The 14,730-nt window shown below is 43.3% G+C and overlaps 1 protein-coding gene across 1 annotated transcript in view; it reads left to right on the forward strand.

Annotated features, from left to right (window-relative positions):
• Positions 1-4,152: 4,152 nt before the first annotated feature.
• The window catches only part of LOC100472647 (cytochrome P450 3A12-like), a 47,290-nt gene continuing 36,712 nt past the window's right edge, over positions 4,153-14,730 (forward strand). The window contains 4 exon segments of the mRNA XM_034669529.1: positions 4,153-4,738; positions 8,554-8,647; positions 10,540-10,592; positions 12,628-12,727. Coding sequence (XP_034525420.1) covers positions 4,668-4,738; positions 8,554-8,647; positions 10,540-10,592; positions 12,628-12,727 — 318 coding nt within the window. The 5' untranslated portion in view covers positions 4,153-4,667.

The raw sequence follows: 14,730 nt of genomic DNA on the forward strand, positions 1-14,730 counted from the left end.
TGTGGTATGTATGTACAATGGAATATTATGCAGCCACTAAAAATGTAATATTGCCATTTGCAATGATGTGGATGAAGCTAGAGGATATTATGCTAAGCGAAATAAGTCAATCAGAGAAAGTCAATTATCATATAATTTCGCTCATATATGGAATCAAGAAACAAAACAGGATCATAGGGGAAGGGAGGGAAAAATAAAACAAGATGAAATCAGAGAGGAAGACAAAGCATAAGCAACTCTTAATCATAGAAAAGAAGCTGAAGGTTGCTGCAGGGGAGGTGGGAGGGGGGATGGGGTAACTGGGTGACGGGCATTAAAGAGGGCATGTGATGTAATGAGCACTGGGTGTTATATAAGACTGATGAATCACCGACCTCTGCCTCTGGAACTAATAATACACTGTATGTTAATTAATTGAATATAAATAAAATAAAAAATTTTAAAAATGGTTTATTTTACATTATATGAATTTTACCTCAATAAATGTTTTAAAATCCAGAAATTACCCTGACTATTGTTAAGACAGGTCACTATGGTCACTTTTTCCAGAGGCCCTGCCCAGTCTCCAGCCTCCTGCTGACCAGTGTAGGCCTTAGCTTTGGCCTAGAAGCAGAGGATCCATACCCGGGGCTGTGATCTGATTACTTCCTTATTAGCAGCAATAAAAATCGGCTTGACTTTGCAACCAAGAAATGATAAACATACTCAGCAATGATAATGATGGTAAACTGGCCATTCTCACAGCTCAAAACGCCCTCTCTCTTTCTCTTCTTCTGGCCAAACATTCCTCTGTCCATGGTACAACCTGTGTCACTTTCATACGGGAAACACCCTTCCCCTACCCTCTGCAGGGTGGCTCCACATCCCACATTTCTCTGCCTTCCCCCAAGCTCCTGATATCTTTGGAGGTGTCTGCATGCAGCGGAGCACCCCACCTAAGTCCTCTGTGTAAGCACCCTTTGTAATAGTCTTTTTTTTTTTTTTTAAGTAGCCTCCACATCCAGCTTGGAACCCAACATGGGGCTTGAACTCACGTCCCTGAGATCAAGACCTGAGCTGAGATCCAGAGCCAGATGCTTCACCGACTCAGCCTCCCAGGCGCCCTTCCCTTGGTAATAGTCATGTTCACATTTTGCCTCCAGGGTGTGTTCTAGCACCAGGCACAGTGAAGACTGATTCAGGTGGATAGAGAGGTCCCCGTGGTCTGGAAATAACCATGTCACCAATCAGAATCTCCTGCTGGAGCTTGGCAGTAGGCCACAGTTGGCAAGGCAGGGTGTCTGGAAAAAATCAGTGGGCTTGGAAGCTACCATTGTGCTATGTCTTTTTGGGAATCCCTTGGAACTGTGTACAAAAATGTTTGATGAGTGTTTGTGTATTTTCTAGGGAGAGATTGCATTACTTTCATCTGATTATCAAAGAAGCCCGTGTTCTAACTAAAGGTCAAGAACTCCAGCTCGTGAACCTAGATAATCTCGGCCAAATGAACCCTCTGGCCTTCTTTCCCCTCCACCCCTTGCTGAACAGTTCAGGAAGGTAGAAAAATACATAATTTTTTCAGTGATTTTTGAAGTTTTCACCCTAGGATCCCCAAGCTGGGTTCCTGACAAAAAGAAATAATGATGTTCTTCCCATGTACAGCAAAAAGTTAGTTGATGAGATTTTATTATTTAAAAAAAGTTACTATTTTTGAAAAGGCTGTATGTACATAAAGTAAAACATTGAAGCGGTATAAGAGGAAAGTACTTTTATACTATGAGGAATGATATTTCCTGTAGGTTTTTTGGTAGATACTTCTATCATGTTAAGAAAATTCCCTATTAGTACTTAAAGACTTTTTTATGTCATAAATGGGAATTGAATATTATCAAATGTTTTTTTCTAGAAGTATTTTGATGATAGGACTTTTCTTACTTAATTGGTTAATGTGATAACTGATATTTCTATTTTTCTTGTTAACCTTCCTTAAGTTCCAGAGTCAAATCCAACTTGGTGAGGGTGTATTATCACAGCTGAATTAGATTTGCTAGCCAAGGGTCAGGCAAAACACACTAGGAGGTCAACAATTAGGGACAACTGCTTGTTGACCCATGAATTGTTCCAGGCTATTGGAGGCTACTACCCTCTCCTCTCTCCTTGAAATGTGTGTTTTGCTGCCTTCCCCATCCCAGAAATTGCCCCAAAGACACAGCTTTGACATAGTGATGTGGTGTTGGGACTATCTGAATAGTACATGTGACTGAACCAAGTTAAAGCCTCTCTATAAACTTTTAAGATGTGGCATTCAGGTGCGGAGATCTGTCTTGCAGCTGCCCAAGACAAGACTTGTGAATAAATTCCCGTTGCTTATTAAAACTGCTGATCTGGGGTGGTATTCTATTACTTGGATCTCTTCCTGCCTTCTGCATATAGGAGTCAGTTTCAGATTACACCTGAATAGGTTGTGAACTCAAGCTTCCTTGAATGTTATTTGAGATTCAACTTGACTAATATTTAAGGAAACAGAAAGCAGATAAGCCATTCCCTGTTGAAGAGAATGCATAGTTACTTTTCCTTGGCTGTACTATAATTGTTAGTTTTCTCTAGCTACAACTGAATGATGTCTGGGTCTTAGTTATATATTTTACCCCACGCATTTAGAGAAAGTACATGATAAAAATAGTACTGGAAGGAGTAGATGAGAGCCACAGGGTGTGTGGGGTGTTCTTCCAAAGCACAGTGTCTTCCTTCACACATATTCTGTACAAATCTGAGGATACGAGTCTCGTCAGGTCTGGTGTTCCCTTCTGGGAAAGGATGGGGCACAAAGCTCATGCCTCTATTATTTCCCCTTGCAGACAAAGCCATCTGTATTGGTTCGGTGCTGCATTTCAGTCCCCAGCAATGACTAGCCTATTATTGTTGGGAGAGATTCCAAGCAGCTGGGGCAGGACCTGAGGTGAATAGGGTAGGTGAATGCTCATATTAGGCTTAGTTACGAGTTATCATAGCTAATCATGGGATTTGGAGAAGGATGAAACTACATAGTTTCCACAGAGGCTGGTTTCCAAGTAAAATAAGAAAGGCTTTGTGTTTAGGTAAGAGAATTAAAATGTCCAGATTATCAGATGACAGGAGTCTTCCTGGTTTGTGTGTATTCTGTGTACCTCTCTGCTGGGGATCATAGGGAGGGAGATCCCACTTAACAATATCCTTACTATCATCTTGACCAGCATCTGTCTTCTCTGCTGAGATGAGGTGGAGTCCTTTGTTCTGGAAGAACCACAAGGAAGCTGCTGTGTGGGTCACCATGGAGTTAGGGACAGAATTTTAACCAGTTTGCTATTGTAGCCTGGGTCTCACTATTTCCCATAGCGACCCTTGTCAGGGAAGGGTAAGCATTGAATACTGATGTTGCAGAGCACAGACTTTTCAGTCTCTCTCCGTGTTTGCTTATTTACAGTATGCTCTTGTGCTCAATGGCTGTTGGAAACCCAATGCAGTCACTGAGTCTCAGTTTCTACATCTGTAAACAGGAATAATAGCATGACCTCATGGAATGGTGCCCAGTGAAGGCACCAAAACGGGGCAGAAATATTTCAGAATTCCTGGGACTCTGTCTCCTACTTTACCTGGGGATCATTTTCCAGCTTCCTATGTCTGTCCACTGTTGCTATTCAAGATCGCAGCCACTTCTTTCTTAATTATCTCTGCAGGGCTCCATTGTCCCAGAGATTCCAGAGATATGCCACGTAATCCATCGTTTCTCAGGCCATGCAGACACAGAACATGGGTCAGAGTGATGATAATGAGCAGTGTAATTTCCAGATAGTATGTTCTTAGATATCTCCCAGCAGGTATGTGGCCTGATCACCAACGATCCACCCAGAAAGGACATACAGGGAGCTGAGCAATTTCACCTCTATGAACTTAACTCCACCGACGTTTCTGGATGCTCCTCTGAGCATATAGTGCTTGGCTGGTGCCTAGGGACATAATGTTGACAAGCACTCAGATGGCACCCTTGAGAAGCTCTTTATCTGTAGGGCAAATAGTTGTGTAGACCAACGATGGGACTGGAGGGTAGAAAGGGTAATAATAGAACTGGGGCTGGGGGGACAGAAATTTCCCAGAGGACAAAGTGGTTATATCTGTTCAAGGAGGTTGAGGAGGAAAGACTCTAACACAGGGGATTCTGTCGGAGCTGGGTTTGGAGGATGAGTAGGATCCTTGCAGGGGGCACGGGGACATTTCTAGGCAGAGGAAACTACATCAGTAAAGATGTGTAGACCTAGCTTGTTTGAAGGATTTCAAGTATTTAGGGGTACAGGCAGCCATGGTGACGAGGACAGGTTAGAGATTTAAGGTGAGTGGCTTTCCATGAGTTTCTCTAACCTTTGAGATTACTGATAACACTGAGTTTATTGATTTCCCACAGAGTATGAACTCAAAGGAGGCCAAACTGGGAGTGTACACGATGCTTTGCCAACACTCATGGCTGAGGGGCCGCTGCAGATGGGCGGCCCTGCTACTGGCTGTCATTCCAGCCCCACCCCCTTTTCAGTATATACATTCCAGCCTCACTGAATCACCGCTGGTGGGAAGGGAAGTTCCGCACACACAGGCCAGCAAGGACTAGCACGCACTGCTGAACGAAAGTAGAGGAGATTCGCAGAGAGAAAGGGGCAATGGACCTGATTCCAAGCTTTTCCATGGAAACCTGGCTTCTCCTGGCTACCAGCCTGGTGCTCCTCTATCTGTGAGTAACTGTCCAGGCTCATTGCCTCTGGAACCCTGGACTTGGGTTGCTAATCAGCACCCACCCCCTTTTCCTTGTCTGTTTTGAGGATCAAAAGAGTTAACAAAAGGGACATTGCTTAAGTGTTGGGTGCTTCAAACACGCTAGGAACACATTAAGGGTTATTATTGACCTCACCAGATCTGAAGAAGGAGTACCCCCCACACCCCAACTTCAATTTCTGTAGGTGGGAGGTAGAGTGGCATTATTTGATCCTAGGGATCATCTTCTGCTTGACTACCAGCTGGGACCTAGACTACAATCAGAATTCAGCAGAGGCAGAGAAATCAACAGGCCCCAGTGCTCTGGGGTCCTCACCACCTTCTCAAGCTGTGGGCATTGTGGAGACAGATGGAATGGCTTGGGTCTTTGTGTCATTATCTTCACCTTCTGGTCTGTGTCCGCTGCAGGAGACGTGTAGAAGGACTGGGACTGTGTCACTCAGGTGGTCCTGCTCCCCTCCCTCCACCACCAGGCAACATGTACACAAGACACCCGGTGCACCCAGACTTCCGGGGGGCTGGAGATGCCTCATCTTCCTCTTATGACTGGGCTCTTCCATCTTTTCTCTGTTCCTCTCCTAGCCATTCCTGACCGTGTAATATGCAGAACTCCTTACTCCTAAATGATCATCTTTAGAGCTGAGGAGACTTGGCAGATTTCTTAAAATTTTATTCATTTCACCTTTTGCTTCCAGTGTCTGGGAGGGTTAACATCAGTATAGAGATGCCCTCCGACCCCTGCCTCCTCGCATATGAAATCTGCCAGCAGCCACAAAGACAGATACTGAAAGCCAATTTGGACTTAATGTTATTTTATTTTTAATTTTTAGAAGATTTTATTTATTTATTTGTCAGAGAGAGAGCACAAGCAGGGGGAGGAGCAGAGGGAGGAAGAAGCAGACTCCCCCACGGAGCTGGGAGCCTGATGTGTGGCTTGATCCCTGGATCCTGGGATCATGACCTGAGCTGAAGGCAGATGCTTCACCAACTGAGCCACCCAGGTGCCTCCCATTTTGGATTTTAAATATTTTTTTTTGCCTTTACCTTACAGTACAGGAGGAGGAAATAAAACATCTAGCAGAGGAATTCCTTTCAGGTGTGATTCCTGGCATCATGGAGCAGGTTGGGAAAGGATTTGGTTTCACAGCATGGGTAGGGATGGCTCCTCCATGTCACATTTGACCTCTGTCTAAATTTCACTTTCTTTAAGTGTAGGAAATAATGGGGACATGAACATAGAACATGGAGACGTCATTTTCATTTTCTGAGAGAAATGTTAGGAATGCTGGGTATTGTGGGCAACACATTTTCTGTGCGATGACATTTAAGAGTAATTGAAGTGGTTTAATTTCATTCTATTTAATAACAGGTTTTCTACTGAGATAAGACTATTTCCAGCACGTTCTTTCTGAGCAATACAATAGTGCTGTTTGTTCAGGTTTTGTGACTATAAAGGTACATAGATAACCTCAGCCTTCTAGAGTAATGTTGGCAATATGAATTTGATGTACCCATACATACTGCTATGACATAGATTGTATATTTTTTAAATACATGGGCCCAGCAGATTATTTTAATCTCTCAGCACGGGTGAGTAGAGACTGTGAGCCAGTACTGATGTGAGAAGCATTCAGATAGGACTGGGGTTGGAGTGGGAGAATATTCCTCGCTCAGAGCAGACCTCCGAGAGATACTCCTTGATCCTGTTCCTACAGAAGTTCGTCACAGGACTGCAGGGTTAGCATCTCATCTGCTAGAAGCCAGGGGACAGGACCACCATGTAAGCCACACTGTGTAGTCTGTCTGGTAGTGGGGCTGTCACTGGATATTGTCACCACCAGGCAGACAACCCTGTAGGCTGAGAAGACACTGGTGTAGCCAAGAGTCCTTAGCTGTGGACAGTGCCCTCTGCATGCAATGCAATGTAATGGCAATAAAAGTGAGTGGCTTTATTGTTAGCTCCTTCATTTGTACCAGCAGCCGCATGACTCTGTCAAGAAGAGGGAAGCTGGAAAGAATCAGAAAAATTCACCCAGCCAACCCTCTGCCTTCTTATGGAGCCATGTGAGTTTAGACACTAAACCAGATATTTCCTTGGGACCAGTGTTGCTGACACATTCACTCACTTGCTTGGCCTCACTTGGGAGCTCACGGAGCTCGTCAAATATTTAGAAACAGGAAGTGAGTTGTTGTGGTGGTGATGGCAAGGAAGGGAGGTGGGACTAACCAAGGCCACCCCAGCTTCTGGCAGTTGGGACTCATGTGTGCAACTGTTCTGGAGGTAGGATCCAGACACTCAGCTCGGTCTTGCTATGGCCCTCTGCTGGTCCCTCAATACATGTCTGTTCATGCAACTTTGTGAGTTTATTTGACTATATAATAATATAAAATTTGCCGGATGTACAGAATATTTGGAAACTGTGCTGTGTTAAAGGTTAGGCTCCAGAGATGAGGAGACAAGGTCTTCATTCCGTTCTATGGAACATTTTATCATTACTCATTTTGTGTTGCATAACATGTATTCTGCTGTCAACTGGGAGTATCTGGACTTTGGAAGGCCCCCTATCTGTTAGCTGAAAGTCTTGTGGGGCATGTGACCATTTCTTCCTAGCATCTTTCCTACCATCCTTTCCTAATTTGCCTCTATGGCGTTAGCCTTGTTGGCCTAGCAAGTTCATGGTTAAAATGGTTTCTGGCAGCTCCTTGCCTCAGCCTGTCTTCTTCCTCCACTCTGCCATCTCTCAGCAACACCTAAGTGGAAGGCTTGCAAGCATGCAGTTGTGGGTTTCCACACACGACACATGAGATGATTGCAAGCAGGCCTGCCATAGGGAGCACCACCCATAATGGGTTTCTGAGACAGTTGATGCACAGAGGCAGTAAATGAACTGCTTTGTGATTGACCATCTTGAAAAAAATGAGTGTACCTGACGGTGTGCTGAGCAGTTGAGTGTCACAGGTTGAAGGACCAGATGCCATGAGGGGAAGAATGGTCTGGAAATGGATTGCTTCCTTACTGATTCTTTTCTATGGTATCACTTAGGGCACATATGGGTCAGTCCCCCTTCTCTGCAGCTCAAGAGAACCAGAGTGCCTGACAACAGAGACTTGGGTGGAGCTGAAAGCATCTCACTTTTCAATGAAGCCAGTGAAGCCTTGGACACAGTTTTCATTGTACAGAAATAAGAATGCTGTCGTTGCTCAAACCCTCCTATGAAGACAGATATAAAAAGGACCACAGGCCACAAGGAACAGGGCCTACAAGGAAGGAAAAACACAAGTCTCTGAGCAAACCATATGAACACTTTTGTTCTAAGCTGTCAGTAACCTTCAGCTCTTGAGTGGATGCAATTAAGCAAAATCTCTTCATCAGAGGAGAGAAACAATCTTTCTCTTTCCACCTAGTGAGAATCTCCAAAATCATGGACGAGTCATTCACTAAATAGGCATGAGTGAATTTCCTGGAAGAAATAAGCATGACCCTTTTAGGAGCGCTCAAGTGCGGAAGCACTTATCAAGTCTTCACTTTAGGTTTGGGACCATGAAGATTTCAGCTGCTCTTAGCTAAGCATCATGACGTTTTGTGGGGCTCACAGTGGAGGTGGGAAAGGAGATGATGAGAGAATGTAATTATTGCTGTTGGAATTGCTGTTATTATTTCTGGCCGACATGTTACCTCCCTCCCTTGCCTGTCCCAGTTCTGCATGAGTGACTGGCCAGCCCCAGCACCTATTCCACCATCCCTGTGACCTGGTTTTCTCTTTCACTTTATAGATATGGGACCTACACACACGGACTTTTTAAGAAGCTGGGAATTCCTGGGCCAACACCTCTGCCTTTTGTGGGAACCGTTCTGGCCTACCGAAATGTGGGTATTGTTTGAGCTCCCTCTTCCGCTTCTTCTGGCTGTCAATCCCAGCTTAGTTTCATCGTAAAAAGTCTCCTCCTCGGGAGAAGTGCTTAGGTTTCAGACTTTCCAGAAATCATGTCACAGGCCCCACCCAGCGCATAGCCAGTCTATCCCAGGGCTCTATTGTCAGCTGGTAGGAGCCTCAGGGTTTGCCTCAGTGGGCAGCGCAGCTCTCTGGCTGCTTCAATCCAGGGCTTGATGTTCTAGCATTGAGAAGAGGCTTTTGTTTCTGGCAGGTGCAGATTCCCAGGAAGACATCATCATATTCAGTATTAGGAGAAGAGCATCAAGGGGGTCCACACCAGTGGTCCATTAAGCTGTGTATGCTAGAGTCAGACTTTTCTGTTATAGTACGAGCTCTGGGTAGCCTTCTGTTTTGCTGGATAGCTCTGGAACTTCAGTTTATTGGGCAGCCCAACTTCACCTTTGGGGAATGTGCACGTACTTGAATTCTCTCAAGAATTGCCAACCCCCTGCAGTTATTTCCAAGCTGTACCTCACCTGTTGCTAATGGCGCCATGTCTTGGGATTTGAGAGGTCGCCCCAGAGCTCTCTGCTTTACTTCTCTACCCTCATTGTAGGCACCTTCTGGGTGAGTTGAGCAGGGAGGGAGCTTTGCTGAGGGGAGGTGGTGCTTGTCTATCGACTTCAGATTTTAACCTTCGATCGAGTTGTGTGTATGTGTGTGTTGTTTTACACATAAAGCTAGAACCACTCATACAAAATCACTAGAAAAGAGATGCTTTGACAAAACTATTAAGAAATTAATGTACTGAATGGAACGTACTAGTGGCACACAGACTGATGTAGATGGAGTTGTTGTGGCTCATCCTGCTCTGACGGCTTGTCCGAGGCCCGGCCCCTGGACAGAAGGTGAGGAGCTCACAGCAGAAGGCCGCAGGCAGAGTCTCACATGCAGGCTGTTCTCTGCTGTGGAGTTCCTTTCCCCCAGACCCAAGGCTTGTTTCTCAGATCCCACTGCTCCCTGCTGAGACCCTCGGTGCCCAGTTACCATCTAGGAACTTCCTGGACTTTTTCTGTCTGAAAAAGCAATAATTTCCTTTGCACTTTTCCTTAATACCAGCACCCCAAGATCCACATCTCTGGGACCCTGTTTTGCATGGTTAGAACATCAGAATCACAGCTGAAACTTAGGGACGGGACGTTTTGTTGTTTTTTTCTTAAGTGACAGAAGTGAAAATTCGTATCAGGTATTTCAATTTGTTCTGCCCTTTGTGGAATGGTGGCATGGTCCCCTCCTTCTGATTTGGCTGGATGACTGGGAGGCAGAATCCACATTGTCATTCATTCACTCATCTCTCACTTTCTCACTCAAGAAACCTGTGTTAGAGTTATGTAAATTTGCTAGACTGAAAGAGGTCACTGGTGCCTTCATATCCTAAATCCACTGGAATTCTAGTAGGGCTCCCGAGATCAATGACCAGGATGCTGACTGGGGGTTCAGAGGGTTCAGGACACACTGACTTTCCCTCAGCTACAGTTTTCCCACGTGGGCCTGAGCTAATAATTCACAGGGTTCTGAGATTTAGAGACAACGCATGCACAGACCAAACACGCCAGAAATACAGAGGTTATGTAGTCTTCACAGACAGGGTAAGTTGTTCAGTATCTACCACATGTGGAGAGAATTCAAGAGGGACTTGAATTTCTCCATTTCAATATCCTCTTGTTTTCTCTTCTTTCCAAAGACACCTCTGAATAAGAGCTTGCCTCTAACTGCCAGTGAGAGGTAGTAAGCTGCACTTCATGCAATCTGAGTCATTTTTGTCCCTGTAAGAGGTAGAGCTCAGCACATTTAGATTAGTAATCTGTTTTGTTTCTTCTTGCAGGGTATTACTGTTTTTGACGAGAAATGTTTTAGAAAGTATGGAAGAATGTGGGGGTGAGTATTCTGGAATCTTCTATTGGATAGGCTTATTACGATGAAGCTCCCGTGGTGGGAACAGTCTCAGTCGAGAGCCCCTTGGGATGAAGCCTGCTGTAGTAAAGCTTCTAGAACCTGTGCTTCCTGGGATGCCCTGCATCACCAGGTGTGCAAGTCCAAGCGTGAACCAGGCCTGGAGAGATACAGTGTGGTGCTGGGATGCTCACAGCCAGGATTATCTCTCCCACTTTATCTTCTCTGGTCACGTCCTCAGAAACTGTAGGGCTCTGAGTGGCATGGGCCATAGGCAACATGATGGCATAGAAGGAACCCAGATCTCTGGATCACCACTGGTTCAGCTCCACTGTCCCTTCCCACATTCAGTACTGGTCAGCTCTGGATGGAGCCAGTCTTGGGAGAGGTAGTTAAAAATGCAGATTCTTGAGCCCCATCCTCCAGCAACACTGATTATGGAGGTTGGAGGGCGGGGGGGGAGGTCTCAGGAATATCAATTTGACTTGTAGTGGGAGGTGTATTAGGGCCACATGAGATCATGAACATATGCAGTAACCCAAAAGCACTGTCCCTTGTCCACCCAGGTGTTTTTGAACAAACAGGATGGGACGAGGGGAATCATCCAAGAAATATGATCAGACTGCTGGGAGAGTAGACCTGAGTGCCACCTCAGTACCTTCTATGACTGCTTCAACACTAGGTGTACATGACTCCCACTGAAACACACTGAGTGTTAGAATACTGTTTGGAGATGGGTAGCATTTAGTGTAGTGGTCTCATCCATTTTTAGGTATGATCACGAAACCATTTGAAATTCCTCTGTGACATCATAAAAAGAATAGAGGACTTGTGAGAAATCTTTCGTTTTGGTCTAGTACATGCAAATGATTTATACTGGAAAACAAAATGCGAATGGTGATGTAATTAAGCTTAAAGTAAACCCCTGCTGGTGACAGGGTCTCATTAACAGGCCATATTGACAGTCAGGAGGTCAGGCTGAATAGGCATGGACCACACATGAAGAGTCAGCTTTGTGTGAGACATGTGCAAAAGTGGGTTTGCCCTGCTGCTCCGGGATGTCATCTACACAAAGGCGAAGGAACTCACCCTTGGGATCCACGTGTAAGAATAAATATATGTAATGGAAGGAAAATATGTCTAAAATAAATTATACATGTTCCTCTGTATTTCTTTAATCTCTTTGTTTTTTTGTTTCAAATTTTTCTGACCTAATGCTATCAAGGACCTCTATAATATTTAAAATAATATTTCTTTTAGAATGTAACTAGGAAGTTTATTTTAATAAATAGGGCAAAGAAATAATTCATAATTTTGCCATCACTTTTTGAGCATTCCAAGTCTTTTTATTTGCAGGAACTTCTTACATTTATCTGATCACTGTGTCTATAATTTTCATCTGATATTCTCTCCTATGCATCATGTGTTTGATATATCTTTAAAATTATAATTTTTAGTGACTGTATGGGTGGACTCTCCATTATTGTTTTGTTCTTAGATAAGTTACTTGCCTTCAGTTATTTACCACCCTAACTTCCTTTTTGATAATATACATAAATTATTTGCAATGTTTGGAATTTTTCTAAAAAATTTAAAGTATTTTAAACATAAAAAAATAATGGAGAATGGACTAAGAAATACCCATGTCGGGGCGCCTGGGTGGCACAGCGGTTGGGCGTCTGCCTTCGGCTCAGGGCGTGATCCCGGAGTTACAGGATCGAGCCCCACATCGGGCTCCTCCGCTGTGGGCCTGCTTCTTCCTCTCCCACTCCCCCTGCTTGTGTTCCCTCTCTCGCTGGCTGTCTCTCTCTCTGTCGAATGAATAAAATCTTAAAAAAAAAAAAAAAAAAGAAATACCCATGTACACATCTAAACTTAATAAATGTTCTCATGTTTTTTATAACTATGATCTCAGAGAATGGATTAGGTACCATCAGGATAGAAGTCTGGACTTCCAGGCGTGGCTGCAGCTGCAGGACTTGTCATGTTAAGTGTAATCAGCTCTGTTTTCCCCGCACAGGTTATATGATGGGCGACAGCCTGTGTTGGCTATCACGGATCCAGACATGATCAAAACAGTACTAGTGAAAGAATGTTATTCTGTCTTCACAAACCGGCGGGTAGGCATGAATTTATTTATTTATTTATTTATTTATTTATTTATTTATTTATATTATAAATTTTTATTATGTTAGTCACCATACAGTACATCCCTAGTTTGGCATGGATTTATTTTAAATTTACATAGCTACTTATAAAACTTTTATTTCAAAATAAGAGTTGACTCACAAGAAGTTGTCACAGGAGGTCCCATGTCATGTAACCTTTAAGCTGTTTCCTCTAAGGTAATATCTTGCTTAACTATAGTACAGTGTCCAAACCCAGTTTGACATTAGATTTTAACAGTTTTATATGCACTCGTGTGTGTGTTTGTATGTGTGTTATTCTCTGAACATTTATCTTACATGTAGATTTGTGTATTCACCACCCCAATGACGTTACAGGGCTGTTCCATCACCAAAAGTCTCTCTCTTACTAACCAGGTACATACTCAGAAGAACTGAAAATAANTTTTATAGGCAGGGTGTGTAGCTTGTCTCTTCATTGTCTCAGGGTCTTCAGCAGAGCACACCTTTGTTGTTGTTGTTGTTGTTAAGGCCAGTTTATCCTTTTATCCTTTTATGGGTTGTGACTTAGGCATCAGGTTTGAAAAATCTTCACCTGGCCCTAAGTCCCTAGGATTTTCTCCAAGTATTTAATTTTTTGTTTTGTATTTAAGTATATAGTTTTATGTTTTATATTTATAATGTAAATCTTATATAGGGTTATGTTTCACACTTAAGTCTGCAATCCATCTTGTGTCAATGTTTAGCGTTGATTGTGAGGTGTGAAGTGTAGGTCAAAGATCTTTGTTTTTGGCCTATGGATGTCTAATTGCTCCAGCACCATTTGTGAAAAGGCTACACTTCCTCCACTGAATTGGTTTTGTACCAGTATCAAAATTGAGTTGGACCTATTTGTGTCTGTTTCTCATTCTCTGTTCTGTTCATTGATCTCTGTATCTCTCCCTCTACCAACGCCAGGCTCTCTTGATTACTGTAGCCACATAGTAAGTCTCAGCATCATGAACAGTGATTCTTCCCATTTTATTTTTTTTTGGAATTGATTTAGGTATTTTAGGTCTTTTGCTTTTCCATACAAATGAGAATTAGCTTATCTATGTTTACATAATATTTGCCAGGATTTTTAAAGACATGATTTAAACCTATCAATCTGTGTGTGGAAAATCTATATCTTTACTAAGTCCTGTCTTTCAATGCATGAACACAATTTGTGCTTATTTAGGTGTTCTTTGATTCTTTTCACCAACATTTAGTTCTCAGCACAGGAAAACCATCTACGTTTTGTTAAATATATATCTAAATTATTTCACCTTCTTTGTGTGATTATAATTGTTGTTGTGTTTTTAATGTGTTTTGACATATTCTTGTTATTATATAGAAATGGGGTGATTTTTCCGTTGATCTTGTTTCCTACAACCTAGCTTAGCTCATTTATTAGATGCAGAGGTGTTCTTTTTTTTTTTTTTAAGATTTTTATTTATTTTTTTGACAGAGAGACAGCCAGCCAGAGAGGGAACACAAGCAGGGGGAGTGGGAGAGGAAGAAGCAGGCTCACAGCAGAGGAGCCTGATGTGGGGCTCGATCCCATAACACCGGGATCACGCCCTGAGCCGAAGGCAGACGCTTAACCGCTGTGCCACCCAGGCGCCCCGAGAGGTGTTCTTTTTTATATTCCTCAAGATTTTCTACATTGACAATCATGTCACCTGAAATAGGAACGCTCCTATTTTTCTTATTCATAATAATATTTTTATTATATTATGTTATTCACCATAGAGTACATCCCTGGTTTTTGATGTAAAGTTCAATGATTCATTAGTTGCATATAACACCCAGTGGACCGTGCAATACGTGCCCTCCTTACTACCCATCACCAGCCTATCCTGTTCCTCCACCCCCTCCCCTCTGAAGCCCTCAGTTTCTTTCTGAGTCCATAGTCTCTCATGCTTCATTCCGCCTTCTGATTACCCCCCCTTTATTTATCCCTTTCTTCTCCTACC

The sequence above is a fragment of the Ailuropoda melanoleuca genome, chromosome 10 (genome assembly GCF_002007445.2).
Source record: "Ailuropoda melanoleuca isolate Jingjing chromosome 10, ASM200744v2, whole genome shotgun sequence".
In the NCBI taxonomy this organism is placed as follows: Eukaryota; Metazoa; Chordata; class Mammalia; order Carnivora; family Ursidae; genus Ailuropoda; species Ailuropoda melanoleuca.